The sequence below is a fragment of the Paroedura picta genome, chromosome 9 (assembly GCF_049243985.1).
Source record: "Paroedura picta isolate Pp20150507F chromosome 9, Ppicta_v3.0, whole genome shotgun sequence".
Lineage (NCBI taxonomy): Eukaryota > Metazoa > Chordata > Lepidosauria > Squamata > Gekkonidae > Paroedura > Paroedura picta.
In genome coordinates, this window is record NC_135377.1 from 44,224,090 (window position 1) to 44,243,533 (window position 19,444).

A 19,444-nucleotide genomic window follows, 5' to 3' on the forward strand; every position below is an offset into this window, starting at 1 on the left:
ACCATACTGTGTTGAAGAAAATCTCAGTGAATTTTGTGATAAGTAAACTTTGCACTCCTGCTGCCCATGGAGACGTAGCAACATGATTCTAATGAATTGTGGTGGCACAACATACAAAGGCAAAATTCACAAAAGATATGAAAGATTAAAAGGAGGGGAACAATAATTGCCCATGATATACTAAGCTATAGTGAAAACAGTGGGCTACTTGTTGTCCCCCCCCCCAATGGTTTGGACCTCAGTACTACAATGTTGTTACAATTAATTGAAACCTCTCAAAGGAATTTGTTTTTTAGCTGACATTTTAAATTGAGGATATACTTGGTCTGGAAGTAAATATTTCTTAGTTCTGTTGAGGAAATATATGTTCTATGTATCTTTTGTACCCGATTAATCTGACCGAAATCACTACTTGTATGGACCTGTGAATACTTCTAAACCACGTTCAAGCGAATCCCAATAAATAGAGTTTAGGTACACTCAAAGGACTTTATCTTCAGTTAGTATCTCCAGATTTTTATCTGATAGGTCTACAGAAGAAAAAAGATGAGTGACATGTCAGTAGACAAATCATGCAGCAACAGCAAATAAAAGATATTTAAAATCTTTTTTACTTTTTATGTTTGTATGATAGGAAAGGGGTTTTGTATTATCCAGATTATGCCTATGTGTTGCCTGAAGTTTATAAATATATATATTGGTCTTTCTTTTGTATATTCTAAGCAAGGGATTAAATTTTCACGAATGCCTGGAGATTTATTGAAAAACAGCTACGTAGATCTATCTATTGATACTTTCAAAAAAATTGAGATTTTGTCTTGTTACCATCTTTCTTATTCAAACATTCTCTGGCCAAAACCAGTAAATTATGAAAAATAGTGCAGTATATTTATATATATATATTTTTTCATGTAACTTTAATACATATTCAAGATTCTGAAGCAGATTCTGCATAGAAAATTAGACCATGTCAGAATTTAGGATGTATTTCTATGTTTCCTTGCTGATATATATATGTGTGTGTGTGCGCGCGCGTCAAACTGTCTAAACGATACTGAAAGTTTTAAAAATTGTTCCTTTGCCTCTTGCATCATAGGCCAATATTTTGGTTCCAAGTGAAAATTTTGAAAGATTTCAAGCCAGCATTTAACTTTTCTGTATCAAGCTTTATTGACACCTTTGTTAACTGAAAGCAGTCTTCACATCCTTAAACAAATACAATATGATCCCATTGCACGTAATGGATTTCTTTTCTTCATTCTGCCAAACTTATGATGAAAAATGAATGGCTTGGTTTTGGAGGAGAATTCTCATGGAAGCTATTTTTGTGTCTACTGAGAGCACTGTTGCTTCTGGTAGAGATACCATTTCAGTAGATCGGAGAAGTCTGTCCAAATATTCATCAGATTAACTACCTGGCAGTGTTTTATTTATATTTCAGTTTAGGAGGGCAAAAACTGCGTCTCTGCAACAGAAGAGTTATGTTATAAATTGTTTTTAATGTTACTGCTGTTTTATTGAATACAGTAGCAATCATTAATACATTGCTCACTGGTTAAATGTTTTCAGTTGGAAAATTTCTGCTTCAGTCCAGAAGTTTGTTTTCCTTGATACAGAAAACTGGATGTAGATTTTATCAGACTTTTTGCTTTGGAGCACCCTCAGCTGCTACAGATGCTTCCTGTTACGCATAAATACAACCATTCTGTAAAAGCTTGAAATCAGTGTTAAGAACTCAACAGCCAGTCTCCTGGACAGAAATCTGCTCTTGGAAGTTAGTTGTGTGACTACAGACAGTACTTATCAGGAAGTTATCTGCTGTGATTGAGAGGGCAACTGTCCCACATTGCATCTCAATAAATAGTTACATGAACAGTAAATAAATATACACATCTCCTTTCTAAAACTGGAATGTAGGTATTTCACATAGCCAATACTCTGGAGTTTACTTGTGGGGCTGACAGCTGATTTTTACTCAAGATAGCAGCAGTAGCAGCAGCACAGTTTTTAATTCCATTATGGATGAAACTGGAAAATTTCAGGATAAGAGAACTAGCACACATTTTATAGATTTTCACTATACCTAGTGTGCAGAATAGACTATCACAAAAAGAAGTGAACTCAGTAAAGATATCTTTTGCCGTTGTTCCCCTTTTGCCAATCATTTATAGAATTTGCCTAGACTTCAAAACAGAGACGTTTTCTACTCATTTCACACAGTTAATCATGCTACTTAATTTAAATTCAATAAAGTTTTATCAAGCAAAATGTTGGTCCCAGCAGTTTCCATGTTCTCTGCTCATAACTTCTGATGTATTGTATGTCATGTGTACTCCCTTGAATCCATTAGTAAATAATAACCACTCTTGTTCCAAAAGCGCAGAACAGGAAGGAGGATATCCCTCTGTACTGGAACACAGTAGGTTGAAGAAACACAATCAGTACAATCAATTTGGCAAACAATTATCCTGGCAGTACATTATGTAAAAAGTAAGGCATTTTCTGGCTTCTACAATTATTTTGTTAAGGTGATAACAACAACAAAATAATAAACAACAAAGACCATATAAAATATTTTGCGGTTTGAAAAATACAAAGTTCTAAAATTTGTCTATATGTAAAAACGAAAATCCCATTTAGGAAGCCCTTCCTTGCTAGAGCCATCATTTGCAAAGGAAAACTGCTTCCCTAGACAATCCGCAAAGGATGAATGAAACTTGCAGCCTGGGTTTGTTGCTTCAGAAATAAAAACACGTCCGGCATCTGTACTTGGCAGGGAGGGGTAGGATAGACAAAAAGTCGACAACAATGCTAACCCGGCAATAAAATCTCTCTCTCTCTCTCTTTTGGAAAAAAGGCTGGCTTACTTTAACATCCTTCCTACAACCAGAAGGGGGACCTTTTCCACTCTCTGATGCAGCTCTGCTTTAATTTCCGAGAAGCGAGCCAGAGAGCAGAAGAGACCAGAGAGATCCGCTGTGTAGCTCTAATAACATTACAGCGGCAGAGTGTATGTACGTGTGTGAGTGAGTGAGTGAGGTTGGAGGGTTGGGTTGTTGCGTTTCCCTCCTCCCCTCCTCCTCTTCCCTCCTCCTCCTCCGCCGCCGCCTCCTCCCGCAGCACAGGCTCCAGATCCTGGTCTGAGGCTCTCTCCGGCTCCTCCAGTCCAGATCTTGGCTGTGTCTCCCCTCCCTCCCCTCCTCCTCTGCATCTCTCTCGCCTTTTAATCATGCCCCTCTGTCTGTGTGTGAGTGCAGGCAGGCTGACAATGATTTCCTCAGTGATTACGTACAGAGCGAGTCCCTGCGGGTTAGGGGCCCCCTCTGGAGCCATCCTGATGGCTTTGGGGGCCTTGCTTCCATTTTCCATTATTATGTGGACTACCGGAGCGACAGCGCAGTCCAAGACCTTGCAGGTTTGTGATGAGGAGGGAGCACACAGCACACTTCTCCTTCTCCTCCTCCTCCTCCTGCTCCCGGCTCTCCTCCTCTCGCCGCCGAGCCAGCCGTAGAGTTTAGAGAGCAACATCCAGCTCCCAAAATCCAGGGCTGCTACAGCGGACCCGGCTATTCAAAAAAGAAGGGGGGAAAAATCCCACCCCAAAGCAAGGGGCACAGGAGAAAAAATAACAACAATATATATGATGATATTTTATATATACCCTACAAAAAATTAATTACTCCAATAACCAAAAAAGAACCAAAATTGGATTTTTCCCCCCCTTTGGAGAAATTAGTTTAGGTTTTATTTTATTTTTCAAAACGGACAGGAAGGTTTCCAAAGTAATTTTTGTCTTTGGTATTTTTGTCCTGTTTGCAACATTCTTCATTCCGGTGAGCGATTTTTAATTTTTTTCTTTTCTTTTTTTCTTTCGCAAGGTTGTGATCAGATTTTAATTTTCTCATCATCATCATTATTTTTTTTTCTAATTTGACAAAGAATCAGGTTGTAAACAAATCAAGTGGAATTTTTTTATTCCTATTTTTCTCCCTTAAGAAAGCTACCGAGGAGGGGGTGGGGGGGAAACACCCCAGATTTTTAGGAGGGTGTTTCATTTTGTCCTGGTACAAAAAAACCAACATGTAAATTTTATGTATTAAAAATAAAAATACAGTTATCCTGACGACTGATACCTTTTCAGTGGCTATCGGCATTTTTTCCCCCTTTTGTTTTGCCTTTTGCAAGCATTTTGTTTGGTGCTTTTTTCTTTTTTTTTGAGTGGGGGGATTCCAAACGGGGGTGTTGGAGGTGGGGGGAGATTTAAATCTTGGAAAGTTTTCGTGCAGCTGCTTGAGCAAAGCCCTGAGCCCCCCAGCCAGCCGCCAGCGGAGAGAGGGAGGGAGAAAGAGAGCTAGCGGAGGAGAGAAAGTCTTCCTAGGGTCTTTCATCGGTTATAAGGAAGTGTAGTTTCTTATAGGGCTGACATTGAAACAACTTCAGCTGTTTACTTTTAGGATGTCTCGCCGCAAGCAAGCTAAACCAAGAGCACTCAAAGGTAAGTACTGACCCCCCCCCCGCCCTTCCTTCTCTCCCCGCCCCCCCTCCCCTTAAACGCTACTGTTTGTAGCTGGAGTCAGGCTGTGCTGCGAGGTCTGTTTTGTGTGTGTGAGCGCGCGCGCCCGACCGTGTGCGCGTCTGCCTGTGTGGTGGAAGGACTTGAGTGGACGTGGAATTCCTCTTTATTTTGCCGTTCCCGAGGAAGTGAACCGAGGGGGGGGGCAGGTTAGGTGGGAACTCCGGGAAGGGGCACTGAAAGTCTCTCATGTATGCTCCCATAAAAGTGTCCCCAGATTTCGCATGGTGGGAAAGTTCTTAATTTTGAAGGCTGTCAGCCTTTTTCGTGTCTTCCCGCCCCCCCCCCCCCAAAAAAAAAAGTATTACATACACACACGCATATCTCTGTATTGTTTCCCACCCTCATACCTCTCGGCTTCTAAAAAGTACAGTGGCCCTGGTTTGTTGGTCTAAAAGGAGGCATGGTAAAGAAAACTGCCTCAGCATTCCTGCTTTTGATTCTGCCCCGTGAACAAACAGGCAATCCCTACCTATTTGTGCGGTGCATATTAGGCAGCCTGTTTTTTTTTTATTATTAAAGTAACGGGTCTGGCTGTAGCTAAGGTTTATTTCTAAACGCCCTAGGAGTTGATTGTATAACTTTCTAAAAGCTTTCCTTGGGGGAGAACAAAATCTCTTTTGCTCTGGTCTTGGTTGGAGAAGGAAGTTTCTTTGAAACATTAAAAAAAACACACAAGGGGTGGGATTTACTGGGCTGTGGTGTTAAAGGAGGAGAAACAGAATTGAAGTTATTATTGATCTGGAGGTTGGAGTTGCTGGAGCTGTGTGTTGGAATGTAGGAGGGTGGTTGAGCAAAGGATCACGTGGTGCGACCCTCTTCTCTTTCTCTCCCTTCTGAGAGGGGAAAGGAAGGGCTGGAGACTGAGTAGTTGGGGGCTAGGGTGATATTTGAGAGCTTGGGTTTGATGGGTACTGAGGAGAGGCTATAAAGAAAAGGGATGGGGGGGACAGACGTAAAGGAGCCTCAAGTAACACATTCGCTGAAATCAGTCCAGAGGAAGAGAGAGCAAAGGCCCTGAAGAGAGGACAAAGGGCGGCTTGTGAGAATGTGGCAGGCCACAGGAATGTCCTGGTGAGAGTCAGCCTGTGCTGCCTCCCTCTTTCTGCCCAGTGGTCTTGACATACTGGCCTCCCACAGTGGCTCCTCTTCTCTCCGTCTTGGAGATTGCTATTACTGTAAATCTGAGGAGAGGGACAATCTGCCACCTATATGTAATTCTACTCCCCCCCCAATAATATTCTGCTTGTGTCTGGTTCTTTCCCCCTTTTGACTATTGCCTATCCCTTTAATTTCTTCCTCCTTGTCCCCATTGTTACCTTTCTTATACTTCCACTGCCACCAGTGATGTTCCTGAATTATAATAGGGCCAGTTCTTACTAAATACTCCTTGATCCAGCTGCCTCCCAGCAATTTACGATATCCCCATAGTAGTGGAGGAATGCTCTGATGCTGGAATCAGTGAAGTAAAATGACTTAACAAAGAGCTAGACTTTCTTTCTTGCATGGATAGAAGAAGGCTTAACATTGAATTTAGGGATTGTGGTCATGACTCCTACCCATAATTGATGCGGGTCAGGTAATGGACAGTGGAGAGATAGCATACTAAGTTTTGGGAAGTTGCTCCGTGAATTCAACACTCTTGCAAGAGTTGGTGATGTTATTGAATTAAAAGTTTACTAACATAAATAGTAGGCCTAGTTTTGTGTATAAACTAGTTTTGAGTGGGGAAAACACTGTGGTACTACACTAGCTGAAACATACAAATGTGTTACAACAAGCATTTGTTGGGTTGATTAAAACTCATTCAAAAAAGTTAGGGACCTGGTCCAAAATTTCAGGCAGTCTAGGTCCTCCCATTAATTTAAGTACTCTTTTTTGAATTGGGGCCTCTAAACCTCTTCAGCAGTATACCTCAAATTTGCTGCCTTCTATTCACTTTTGACTTGTATATGATTTTTGGCAGACTGAAGTTTATGCAGCTTGGCGATGCATCTATCTGGCAGCTTGTGAGGGACAAATCTGATCTTCACTTACCTTTTAAAAGGAATTCTTGTTGAAAGTTCTGTTGCACATGTTTATCCCCTTTTAGCTTCCCTAAAGTATTCATGGCCAATAAGTAAAACATCATCAATTGGTTATGCTTATAGCAAGATATTAAAAGAACTCAAGAATACTTATACATTAATTGAGCATGAAGTGATCATCAGGTACATAAATTACATAAAATTGTTCTTTCTTATAATTATTCAGTTTTGCTCTTTTAGCAACAACCCCTCTATTTTCCTGAACGTTTTCTGTAAACAACGCCAATTAAAAGGGGGGGGGGAGAGGCTTAGTTTCTGTTTTCTGTGTGGTTATATAAAAGTATAACATTTTGGTCTGACTCAACAGCTCATGACCAGAAGTGATACCCTAATGTCAGAGGTGTTGTCATTGACAGCAGAGTATTGACCTAAACAAGGAGTGTCATATTTAAATGAATGGAATACACATTCCTGTATGTTATTTTATTCATTTTCTCCTCTAACAATAGTGCATGATAAAATCATCCAATATAAAAGTACTGATACAAAACTTACAGCATTACATAAATGAATATTTGTACAAATATTTTTGGATGCAGCTGAATTTTATTTTCTTGATTAATACACATTTTTCAAAAAAATTGGTGGCTTTTTTCCTAGGAAAATGCATGCTAGTAATATTGAAGGAATTCAGAAGTTCTAACATTCCATTTGCAACATTTAATTTTTTAATATACCCAATATCTTTTTTTTTCCAGCAGAGAACCATCATCTGGAAGAGAACTGTTAATATTTGATCTAGTGTAATGATGTCAGTGTAATGCTGATTTACAGCCCAGTCCTAAACATATTTGCTCAGAAGTAAGTACCCTTGATTTTAATGGACTTTACTTCTGAATAAGCTTGTTCAGGATTGTAGCTTTAAATAGTTTCCCTCTGAAATGATTAATTATTAACTCATTTAATAATAAAATCTGTTAGATTAAAATACCAACTTCATAGGCATGCCAGTAGTGCAGAAGATGTTGTAAAAAGCTGCCTAAAACTATTAATGTCCTACGTGAATAACTAGATATTACCAACACAAAAAGCATTTAAAACTGGATTGGTAATTTATAATCTTCAGATTACTTAATTTGGCAGCAGTCCTGGTTTGGGTAGAATTACCATGAGGTAAATGTCTTGAGAATTGTAGTCAACATTTTTAGTTTGTTACTTCCCCTTAACAGAAGAAAAATTTCAAGGGTATTTTATTTTTGGTAGCTTGATACTCAAAGTAGTTTAATCTGAAACTTGCATCCCAGGACAGCAGTGATTCTAGTTAGGTTAAAACATTACCAAGGTAACAATTGATTTTGAGAATTGTTGATATTGATACTAAAGCTCATTATGATGGTACTAAAATTAACCTGCAGTTTAGTATATGAAGAACAGATTATGTTCTTGTTTTTTTGTGAAAACTTTATTTTGAATTATCAACCCTTTACTCCTCCCATTGGAGGGGGGGAGGTTGCTCAAGTTGTACTTAATTGCCTTAGTAGCCTTTAACATACTTAGAAACACATGTAATGTATTATGCCTTGTTTCTTATAAAAGCAATTCTCTTGAGAAGTATTTTTAAATTTAGAAATGGTGGCCACTTTGTATATCATATATATAAATATATTTGAACTGGTTATGCAAGAATATATTCAAGTATTTTTAGGTATAGGTTTAACCATTTAAAGCAAACTGTTTATTTAAGAGTTTAAATGCATCTGCAGGTTGGTTTTATAAGCAGTAAGAATGGTATCCAATTTACAATTTTGACCTTTTTTTGTTGTTGTCCCCCCCCACATTGGCAGCCATTTGTCCCATTTCCTCAAGAGGTAATGTAGAAGGAGAAGTTACATTGTTTATCTGTAGAAAATCTAAGTTAGAAATTACCACTGAGACAAAGTAAATTGGAGGGAAAAGGAACTTCTTTAAAAATAGTCAATCTACCCTATGCCACATTACCTAAAACCATAGACAGAACTGCCACATTGTAAATAAAAAATACTGGTGTCGATAGATCTTTTATTCTTTCATAAAAATCATACCTATGTTTCCCAAACAATGGATGTAAGGGCAAAATAATGCTTCCTGTTTGTTTAATCTGGCCATTAGAAAGGATTAGTTTTTGGCATGTAGGTTGGCTTGTTCAGTGATTTGTATTATTGATCTTTTACATATGTTTTTGTGATCATTATTGTGTGCGTATTTTTCAAAATCAGACTTTTTAAGACTAGTGCATTAATTACTTGCTTCTGGATGGTGGAAAAGTACAGCATTATAGTTCTTGACTACAAGAACTACATAGTTTTATATATGAATCCTAAACCTATTTTTAAGTGAATCCCATTAATTTCAATGGAACTTACTTCTGAGAGTCACTTTTAAGTAACTATATTAAAGATTGAAGTGTAAATGTATTAATAAATTCTAATCTTTCTGACCTAAAGTGGAGTACTGTTGATTATATCAAAGCCACTGGTGGGGAAAATCTCTGCAAATTGTGGGTATTAATTGAGCTACAACAAGAGTTCATGGCATAGCTAAACAAATCTAATGACTTGAGTCTTAGATTATTTAATTTTGACAGTGCAGTGTGCATTTCATTATGCTGATATGTAGACTCAGTAGGTTAGCATGGAGACTTACATATAGTAGAAGCCCCCACTCCCAATTATACCTCTGCCCCTAGACCTCAATGGACTCAGAAGGAGTGTAATGCTTTTTAGGATTTTACTGCTGGTGTACTATTTTCCCATTTTCAATATAGAGGAGAGTGTAACTTATTCAACATACTACTTTTAACACGTCTGAAACACTTCGTTTGAAATGAAGGAAGTGCTATATAGTAAGGCCCTGTATTGCTTTGATTGTACCTTCTAAGACAACATCTGCTGTACATTTTCTTATTTGATGTATATCCTACTGAACTCTTGGAAAAGTGGAGGAACATAGGTCCCATTTTTATTTTCAAGTACTTTTCGGATGTACAGTTTAAATACATTTTGGAACAGAAAGCTTAGAGTTGTCCTATTAGTGAAAGTTCTAACTCTAACGAGACACATTAGCATTTATGTTCCTTTCAAAGAATAAATGTAATAAATAAATAAATAGTAACTATACATGAGTTAATGTGTTGAAAGTTCTTTTCTTTTTCAAACCTGTACTTTACATAGCCTAAGTTTCAAAAATTATTTGTCTATCAAAAAATTATCCAAATAATTCACTCTAAACAAAGACAATAATTGTTGTTGGAAATTGGAGGTCATACACTTGCACTTGGTTTTTAAACCACAAATGACTGTTTTGGATCAGATGTTTGCCTTTTATGTGTCAATTCAACTGTACAAAAATACAGATATTTAATATGAATCCAGACACATCTGTGCCCTAATCCAGTTATGGAGCACAAGGACTTCCTTCCACTGTATCCTAATATATATATTTTATTCTTTACATGTTAATTTAACTACTGCTCCTGAGTTAATATATTTTGTGGATGTTTCAAAGTAATTGGAAATTATTAGTTACAATTTAATCCTGCATATATTCAAAACATCACAGATGTGCAGAGCATCCTAACCTGTGTAGCCACAACACCCTCCAGTGGCTTGTGAAGCAAGTGGGCTATTCCAGCCTAGGGTGTTGCATAGCAGCTACCATCACATTATAAAAACTTTCTGTGACATACCTGATAGGTACTTATGACTTCATAGTTCCTAAAATAATCATCACTGTTAATCATTTAAAACATTTGTAAATGAATCTTTCTCCCAGAAAATTGGGTCTCTAAGATAACAGAAATGAAACCAATATATCATAAAACATACACAGATTATAGTAACTAGTTTTAAAAAGTGAAAGCATCTGCCTGAATCATCTGTCATCATGATCTTATCATCCCATTTCATAGCAGTGTAGCGGCTATTCAAGGGTGCCAAATTTGTGATTGCAATGGTTTCTAGTGTAATAGCTCTGCACTGGTCCAGCTGCCTGGATCAACTTCTTCAACCACCTTGTAGGACAGGTTTAACATTACAGGTTGTGGCATTGAACTAGAGTATATATTATTCTGCATTTCAGGTATCGCAGAAAATGGAAGTAACTAATTTCTTTTATTCTGGAGTGAGTCTCATTCCCAGTTCTCCTACTGCTACGTTACAAGAGCAGGAACCATGCTCCACTGAGGTGGATGAAGAACAACCAAAGTAGCAAACACTTTTTGCTTTCAACATGATACAGGCATTTTTTTTAATTAGGAGATCTTGTATCTGTTACCTGACTCTTGCTTTATTTGTCTATATTGCGACGTATGTAAAAAATAATATTTCCAGTGTTGATTCAGGATTGTATCTTTGTACGTCAGCCCCAAGTCCTTCCAGCTGGTTTAATACCTTTTATTCCTTTACAGAAATGAAATGCTGTATTAAAATTCAGACTTTTTCAAAAGTCAAGAATATATGTTGTTAATAATTATACAGCAATAAATGAAAATTAAAAAATATCGTTTTTCAGGGAAAGCTCACAATATTGGAAAGTTGTTTTAAAAGTATAAATGTGCTAAAAGAGTGAGTGATATATGAATGCAAATCTCAGCATGATGTAGTTTCCCATATGTATTTGGATTTTTTTGTTGTTGTCCCTTGTTGTTTTGTCAAAGGTCAGCATTAGTTCCATTGGGAAGAAAATGTGGTCTTGTATTTCATTTTGTGCCTTGGGGTCTACATGCAGCTTTAGCAAGAATTATGCATGCCTTATTTGTTCGTTTTTGTTTCCAAAGTGTGCATGTTGGTATTTAAATTTATTTAGCAGTATTGTCATTACAGACTGCCTGAAAGTCAACAATTTAAGTTTTGTTTTTTAAGCTTCCCACTTATCATAACCAAACAATGACAGAAGTTAGACTAACTAATAACCAATAGAAAACAATTCAGTCAGAAGTTTGAAGAAGCAAAACTTAGAAAATAGACTACAGTGATGTTCTTAAAAGAAAAAAAAGGTCCTTCTAATTTTAGGCAAGATGGGCTCTTAGCATGCATCATAATTTACCTCAAATATGAGTAATTATGCTAGTGTAGTAATTATTGGAGATGAAAGAAACTCTGTGAGATGTGAATCCTGTTAAACTTCAGTAGCTTTACTTTCAGCCAGAATAATGATCAAGCAGTAGCTAGCCATATGCCTTGGGATTATGTTGTAGCAGAAAAAAACTTGAGTAGATTTTTAGGGTATCTTTCTTACTATATAGTTTACATTTACATTCAGTGTTCTTGTGCAGGGCTTTGAGTTGCTTTGTCTCATGTTGCGGTACCAGAGAATCATCAACATTAGGGTTCCTGACACAGAAAATCTAAGTGGTCAGCCCATATAGTAAATTGTAAATTGTAAAGCTGCTATAAGTTACTGATTATTTGCTGTGCTGTAATGCACCCTAAAGCTGCTATCTGAGATGGACTGTTTCACCCTGCCTAATGGCAGGGCTGTCTTCGTTTTTGATGTGCTCACTAATATCTTTTTGTATCGCCCAACTGAAAAACCCTCAAATGCCAACTGCTTCTTCATGAGTACGTAAAATAATCTTCCTGATCTAGAGGTGCAGAGCTCTATATTTGTGGTTATTAAATTGTGTTCTTTTAAACATTAAATTAAATGTACGTATTAACTTATCCTGGATGCTTTAGGCTGATCCAGCATTGAGCAGGGGGTTGGAATAGAAGGCCTATATGGCCCCTTCCAACTCTATGATTCTGTTCTGGGATTCTTTATTCACAAATATCTACCATTTTGCCTTATGCTCCTCTGAATTAGTAAGATGTGGTTTTCCTTTGGGGTTAAAAGAAGGTGTTGGATGCATTAGACTGCCTATTTCTTTGGCATGCTACACGTGGATTTTATCTTGAAAGAGATGCTGTGGCTTGGGAAATACTTCAGAATGTGCATAGCATATGAATCTACTAGCATATGAATCTACTTTTACCACATATACTTCAAGTTGGACAGATAGCCACTTTTTGAAAAAGTTGCTGAACCTAACTTTGCTAATGTCTAAGTAGAGGATAGTAGAAATGACTTGGGTGGCAAATCAGCATAGACTCTGCTCTCAAGATATTGAGACTCTGCTCTCAATATCTCCAATTTTAAAAATTGGAGATATAGCTTTATCTTTATTATTTTTATATTTTAAGGCTTTCTGCTTTTACCCTCCTCAATATATATATACCATAATTACCATGAAGAAGAAGAAGAGGAAGAGTTGGTTCTTATATGCCGCTTTTCTCTACCCGAAGGAGGCTCAAAGCGGCTTACAGTCGCCTTCCCTTACCTCTCCCCACAACAGACACCCTGTGGGGTGGGTGAGGCTCACAGAGCCCTGATATCATTGCTCGGTTGGAACAGTTTTATCAGTGCCGTGGCAAGCCCAAGGTCACCCAGCTGGCTGCAAGTGGGGGAGTGCAGAATTAAACCCGGCATGCCAGATCAGAAGTCCGCACTCCTAACTACTACACCAAACTGGCTCTCATTTCTGATGTGGAAACTCTCATACCTTCTTCTGATACATGATAGGATTTAGTATTTATCATCCTGTATCATCCCAGTGTTATTAATAATTAGACTAATATCCATCCATAAATGTATGTTTGGCCTAGAACTTTATGGAGAAACTACAGTTTGGTATATTAAACTCACATAACCAGAAAATTGCTGAGGATCAGTATCACCTAGAATTTAAGATCCAGGATTTGAGGATTATTCTTACTCCTAATTTATGTTGCAGAATCTGCGCTCTCTCTCTCTCACTCACTCTCTCTCACTCACACACACACACACACACACACACACACAGTTAGTGGGTCCAACCACCAATTTCACTACTGTGTTCAGAAAGAGAGAGAGAGTTAGTGGGTCCAACCACCAATCTCACTACTGTGTTCAGAGAGAGAGAGAGAGAGAGAGAGAGAGAGAGTTAGTGGGTCCAACCACCAAACTCACTACTGTGTTCATAGCATAATTAAATAGCTTATCTGTCATTCTTGAGCACCTCTCAGGAAGGCAGCAAAATGTAGCAAAGTAGGAATTTCTCCATAAATGAAAATTTCTAGTGGGTTTGATCCAAAGGTCAGAAGGGTTCATGACTCTTGTTGAATCTGTCCTCCCTCCTCCAGGCTATTCCTGTCAGTCCATTATGCATCAGGATGAGCATTTGGGTTTGCATTTGGGGTTTTTACAGGGAGAAGAGAGCAGAAAAGTCTCATTTCAGTAGTGGAAATTTGTAATTGCAGTACAACTGTTGAATCCAACCATATGTGTTCAGAAAACTGAATTTAAAAAATCCTGCCTAAGAAAGTGGACTTAATAAGGACTGAGCTGGGTCATTGCTCTGTGAATGCTGAAAACAGTAGAGAATCATGTAAATGCTGAAAAATATAACCAAAAATGGAAGGGGAGTGGGAATATTGGTTTGCTTGAGATGATAATAATTTGAAAGGGGAATTGGGATCAGAGAGGTAGGATGAATTTCTCAATTCCTCACAAACTTTAACTTTTTAGGGATCTTGGACCTTCACAGCCTATGACCTACTAAGCTAGGAGTTTCTTGCAAACTGCTTGATAACTCCTGGTGTTCTCCTGGTTAATCTCAGGAAGTCAGCAAAAATAACAAAGCATTTACTGAATCACTGGTAAACCCCCGCTGGTGAACTATAAATGACTTCTGAGGTCTAAAGTTGTGAAGGAGTGACCTAACTTCTGATTAACGTCTATTAATAAGTTTGTGTGTGAATGTGACTCTTGTGAAGGAGTGCACTGTGATTTTGGTGCTGAGGAAACTCTAAAACTTCATATTTTAAATTCTTGTGCCATAGAGTGGTAAGGCAGCAGACATGCAGTCTGAACCTCTGCCCATGAGGCTGGGAGTTCAATCCCAGCAGCTGGCTCAAGGTTGACTCAGCCTTCCATCCTTCCGAGGTCAGTAAAATGAGTACCCAGCTTGCTGGGGGGTAAACGGTGATGACTGGGGAAGGCACTGGCAAACCACTCCGTATGGAGTCTGCCATGAAAACACTAGAGGGCATCACCCCAAGGGTCAGATATGACCTGGTGCTTGCACAGGGGATACCTTTATCTTTAATGTATTATTAAATATAATAATAATATTTCAGTAATATTTCCTATATTTGTTTTGTTCTTTAAACAACGACAAAGTATCACTTTTATTATGATATAGTACTTTATTATAGTTGATAAATTGACAGCTCAGCTGTTTTAAGCAAAACAATTGCCTGAAATACCTTTAATTAGTTGAAAGCTCTAATAGTAATCAACTTCAGTTTGTGTGCTTTGATGGCTAGAGTATTTGGGGGAAATCCAGAGAATGAGAACATTGCTTATGTTGTGAAACAAGTCATTTGGGCTGCATTCTGCGTCTTGGATCTAGGAGAATTGTCCAAACCTCAATTTAGTTGTGAATATATTGCATTGCCTAGGGGCTAAATCTACGTTATTTAATTTGGGCATTTTCATGTTAGTGATCTACCTTGTTACTTGACATAAATAATGTGATGAAGGGATTCTTGTGGTTGAATGGGGTGAGCTAGGCCAGGGGTAGTCAACCTGTGGTCCTCCAGATGTTCATGGACTACAATTCCCATGAGCCCCTGCCAGCAAATGGGAATTGTAGTCCATGGGCATCTGGAAGACCACAGGTTGACTACCCCTGAGCTAGGCAACCTCTTTGTTTTATAAAAATATATATTTTTATTTATTATATATAAATTAAAGGAGACTGGTAAGCCAGATACAATATATGTGTTCATGTTCACAGGGGTGGTTAAAGTGTGGCTCTTGAGATGTCCATGAACTACAATTCCCTGCTAGTATGTTCTGGTAGGGGCTAATGGAAATTAGTCCATAGACATCTGGAGAGCTACACTTTGGCCACCCCTGGTCCAGGATATACTCCTTGGTTTATGTTTATGAATGCACTTAAGATCATTAAATGTCATTGTGAACAAAATATTTGTACTATTTGTTTTTGCTCTAAAATGTCATCACATCTTTTTTATTGGTTTTATCTGCTGCTTCATCTGATTTTTGACTACTGTTATTGAATTGTTGTCTGTTTATTTAAGGACTTTGATCTATTTTTCTTTATTGTTAGTAATGTTTACATTAGAAGACACCTCAGGAAACCTTTTTGGAATAAGTGTTCTGGACTAAAACTGCTAAAATATATATTATCTAGCACAGTTATCGGTGGATGCCTGCAAAGTGTCTTAAGTCTTGAAATCCTGACACTGATTCTTTCTGTTCTGACAACAGAACTGTTCTGAGAGCCAGTTTGGTGTAGTGGTTAGGAGTGTGGACTTCTAATCTGGCATGCTGGGTTTGATTCTGCACTCCCCCACATGCAGCCACCTGGGTGACCTTGGGCTCACCACGGCACTGATAAAACTGTTCTGACCGAGCAGGAATATCAGGGCTCTCTCAGCCTCACCCACCCAACAGGGTGTCTGTTGTGGGGAGAGGAAAGGGAAGGCGACTGTAAGCAGCTTTGAGCCTCCTTCGGGTAGAGAAAAGCGGCATATAAGAACCAACTCTTCTTCAAATTGTATATTCTTCAAGTTGTATATACTTCAGTTGTATATACTTGTTATTTGTTAATTGAGAGTTTGGGCAAAGTTAATATTGTATTTAAGAATTCTTAACTGTCTCTATTAATGCTGAAGGTGTTTTGTTTTATTCTGTATGTATTCTGATATTAGGAAATTCAACATAATATCTGCATATCCTTATCCATTGTTGTTCCTCTATATATTTGTGAAACAGCCTAGGGGGGTGGGTCATGTCCGGTTGTCCAAGTTGGAATAGGGCCAATCAAGGTGCAGCCAGCTTTGCCCTGATTGGCCCTGCCCCTGCAGCTCCCGCCCTCCATCCATGGACTCTAGTCTCTTTGCTCTCAGACGCCTCAGTGCCTGGAGCCAGCAGCAGGTAAGGCGAGAGGGCCCTGGGCAAAGGGTCATGGTGGAGGGCTTGCTAACAAGGGCCTCTTGGCCTGCTAGGCTGGGACTGATGACAAGGGCCTCCCTGCCTGCTGACCGCCTGCTAAGGAGCTCAGTCCTGGCCCTGCTAACAAGCTGACTAGCCCCTGGCTGCCCCACTTCATCTGGCTGCGAGCTGCTGCCCCAAGCCACCTTAAGCTGCCTGGCCAGGGGAGGGGGCCCTTTCAAGGCCCGTTCTTAGTGACAGGCTTTGAAACGTGTATATATATATATATGGTCAACCCATTGCACTGGTTAGACCTATCTGAACAAATGATACAACCTTTATTGAGTCAGACAGTGGCATATCAAGGTCAGCATTACTTACTCTGAATGATAGTGGCTCCCCAGTTCTCAGGCAGAGGTCTTTTCCTTACCTGTTATTTCATCCTTTAAACTAGATGCGCAAGCAAGTGTATCTGGGACCTCCTTTCTGCATTGAAAGCGATACTCTACTGCTGAGCCACATTCCCATCTGCAGGGAAGAGGGGTTGATTTGTTCTAAGTCTTTCCTCAGTGCTTTCTGGATCAACAATTTGAATGCAGGATGTGTTTCAAAATTATTAGTTTTAATAATAGCCATATCATGCCCTGCATTTGATGGACAATTGCCAGGGATGATAACTGTTAATGTTCTCTAATGAATTATCATGTGGAAACTGATTACACTAGTTCTACATCAAGTTATGATACGAAATGTAAACTCTAAGCTCTAAGAAATTCACTATGTGTGTGCGCTCATACACACACACACAAACACATTTTCAGTGCATTTGTGGATGTAGAAAAAGCTGCACTTTGCTTAGCTCAGTGTGATTTCAGATTATAGCTAAACCTGTCTTAGAAGTTTTTGCAAAGTGTATTGTAATATGTGCAAAGTTCACAAGAAAGTGTGAAGGTAGAAATTCCTAGAAAAGGTAAATTAATGTTGACTAAGTTTGTAAAAAGTGATGTTAGGAAGGTTTAGACAACATAACAGAGGTAAAGTCTTTGATTTAGTAATTTGTGATAGGCAGACGTTACTACAATAAGCCATATCTGGAAAGTGTAGTTCCAGGTATAGCTACAGTATAAAGAAGATTTAAGAATGACAGTAAAGGGAAAAAATACCAGCTCAGGCATATGCTGCTCTATTCTGGTAGGTGTAGCTGTCATTTTTGGTAGACTGTTGAGTGGGATTATAACTACTTGCCACCAGTCTTCAAGCATTTCTGCTTTATATGCCCAATTTAAATTTAGAGTACAGTGAAAATAACTTGCTTGTTTAATACTGCGTCTTGTAAAGAGTAAAACAGATATCAGACCATGGCAGTGCTCAAATCCTTCCTTTATGGCTAGTTGATATCAGCAGATCTCAAAAAGTGTAATCTGTTACTTTAGTTCTTTACAGATTTGGTTTAGTAGTGAAAATGTTTGAAAGTTTGGAATTTTTAAATATTTAGGTGCGAGTTATTTTATTAAATCTGGTTCATTCATATAATGTAAAAATATTGAAAACCTCATCTACTTGAGAAACATGAGCAGCATACTTAAAATACTCCACAGACATTTACTCAGGAACTCTGTGGGTATAAGAATGTACATGGAGATTTGAATTGGAGTTTATATTTTATATAAGGATCTGATTATTATTTATTGCTGTAGTGTAATCTGAATGACAGTTATATTGTAACCTTCATATTCATATATTTATTTACTTTCCTATCCAGTACATTTTTTACCTCACTGGTATCAAGAAGAGTATATGCTTGTGGATGCAAATTGGTAGGGTTATTTAATGGGATAAACATTGCCTAGAGAATAATTCTACTTTTAGTGTTAAAAGAGTTTTGTATTCATTCCTCATCTCGTTCATTCTCATACTTATACCAAGAATGGTCATTTTCCAAAGGGTGGCACCAAAGAACGGCAGCTACTTAGCCATCTGGAGATATCTACTTATGGTTTCTTTCCCCTTTAAAATTGTGAACTCTTACGAAAACAAGGGACTGAGTAGCTGTCACCTTGTGAAGAAATCAAGCCATTGCAAGGTGTTACTTGAGTAAAGGGACACCTGGAAATAATAATAATGAAGGAAGTCTCTCTCCTTAGGCATTCCTTGATATGTCAGAGATTAGAGGCATTTTTTCAGATACAGCCTCAAGATATGGATGAACATCACCCTCAGCTTTTAAAGATTAAACAATTTGTGACAATAAAATATAATTTAGATTTAGGATTGCCAAATTATTATTGGAAATTCCTAGAGATATGGGACTGTGCCCGGAGAAGGTGGAGTTAGGGAAGAACAGGAAGCTCAGTTGTGATGCCATGGAATCTACCCTCCAAAATTACCATTTCTTCTAGGGGAATTGGAGGGCAGTTTTAGTTCTTCCAGCAGCACCAACCTGGAGGTTGGTAAACCTATTTAGATGTAGTAGCAGCATATAATTTAACTGTGGTTATGTGATCAGTCCATACTTTCTACTATACCCAGAAGTCATGTCATGTTGCTGATGTGATGCTGACATGATGTCATAGTATTCGGTATTCTGTTTTTTTACCATAAGACTTTTGTCCAAATTTTATAATAATAGCAGGCTGGTGATAATGATGCCATATCTGGGAATTTGCCAGAATTTGTTGTACTATTCCTATTATATCATTCTCTTAGTCCTTGCCCTGCTCTCCTACTGGTTGCCAGCTGATGGCTTGCAACTGTAGTTAAAGTCCACCTTGCTCCACCTTTTAAATTCAGGTTGCTTTCTTCTTCCTTCCTTTTTAAGGATCACTTT

The 19,444-nt window shown here is 38.3% G+C and overlaps 1 protein-coding gene and 1 long non-coding RNA gene across 12 annotated transcripts in view; one reads left to right on the forward strand and one right to left on the reverse strand.

Annotated features, from left to right (window-relative positions):
* Positions 1-1,491: 1,491 nt before the first annotated feature.
* On the reverse strand, positions 1,492-10,769 carry LOC143844847 (uncharacterized). Its single transcript, XR_013234163.1, has 3 exons — positions 10,217-10,769; positions 6,611-6,670; positions 1,492-1,681 (listed from the first exon to the last, which is right to left on the reverse strand). It is a non-coding gene; the product is annotated as an uncharacterized LOC143844847 (long non-coding RNA).
* The window catches only part of ZNF521 (zinc finger protein 521), a 336,017-nt gene continuing 319,780 nt past the window's right edge, over positions 3,208-19,444 (forward strand). For 3 of the 11 annotated variants that reach the window (XM_077352569.1, XM_077352571.1, XM_077352572.1), the window contains exons 1-2: positions 3,208-3,415; positions 4,455-4,495. In XM_077352569.1, the coding sequence (XP_077208684.1) occupies positions 4,456-4,495 (40 nt within the window). In that variant the 5' untranslated portion in view covers positions 3,208-3,415; position 4,455. The other 8 variants (XM_077352567.1, XM_077352566.1, XM_077352568.1 and 5 more) reach the window with 4 other exon arrangements.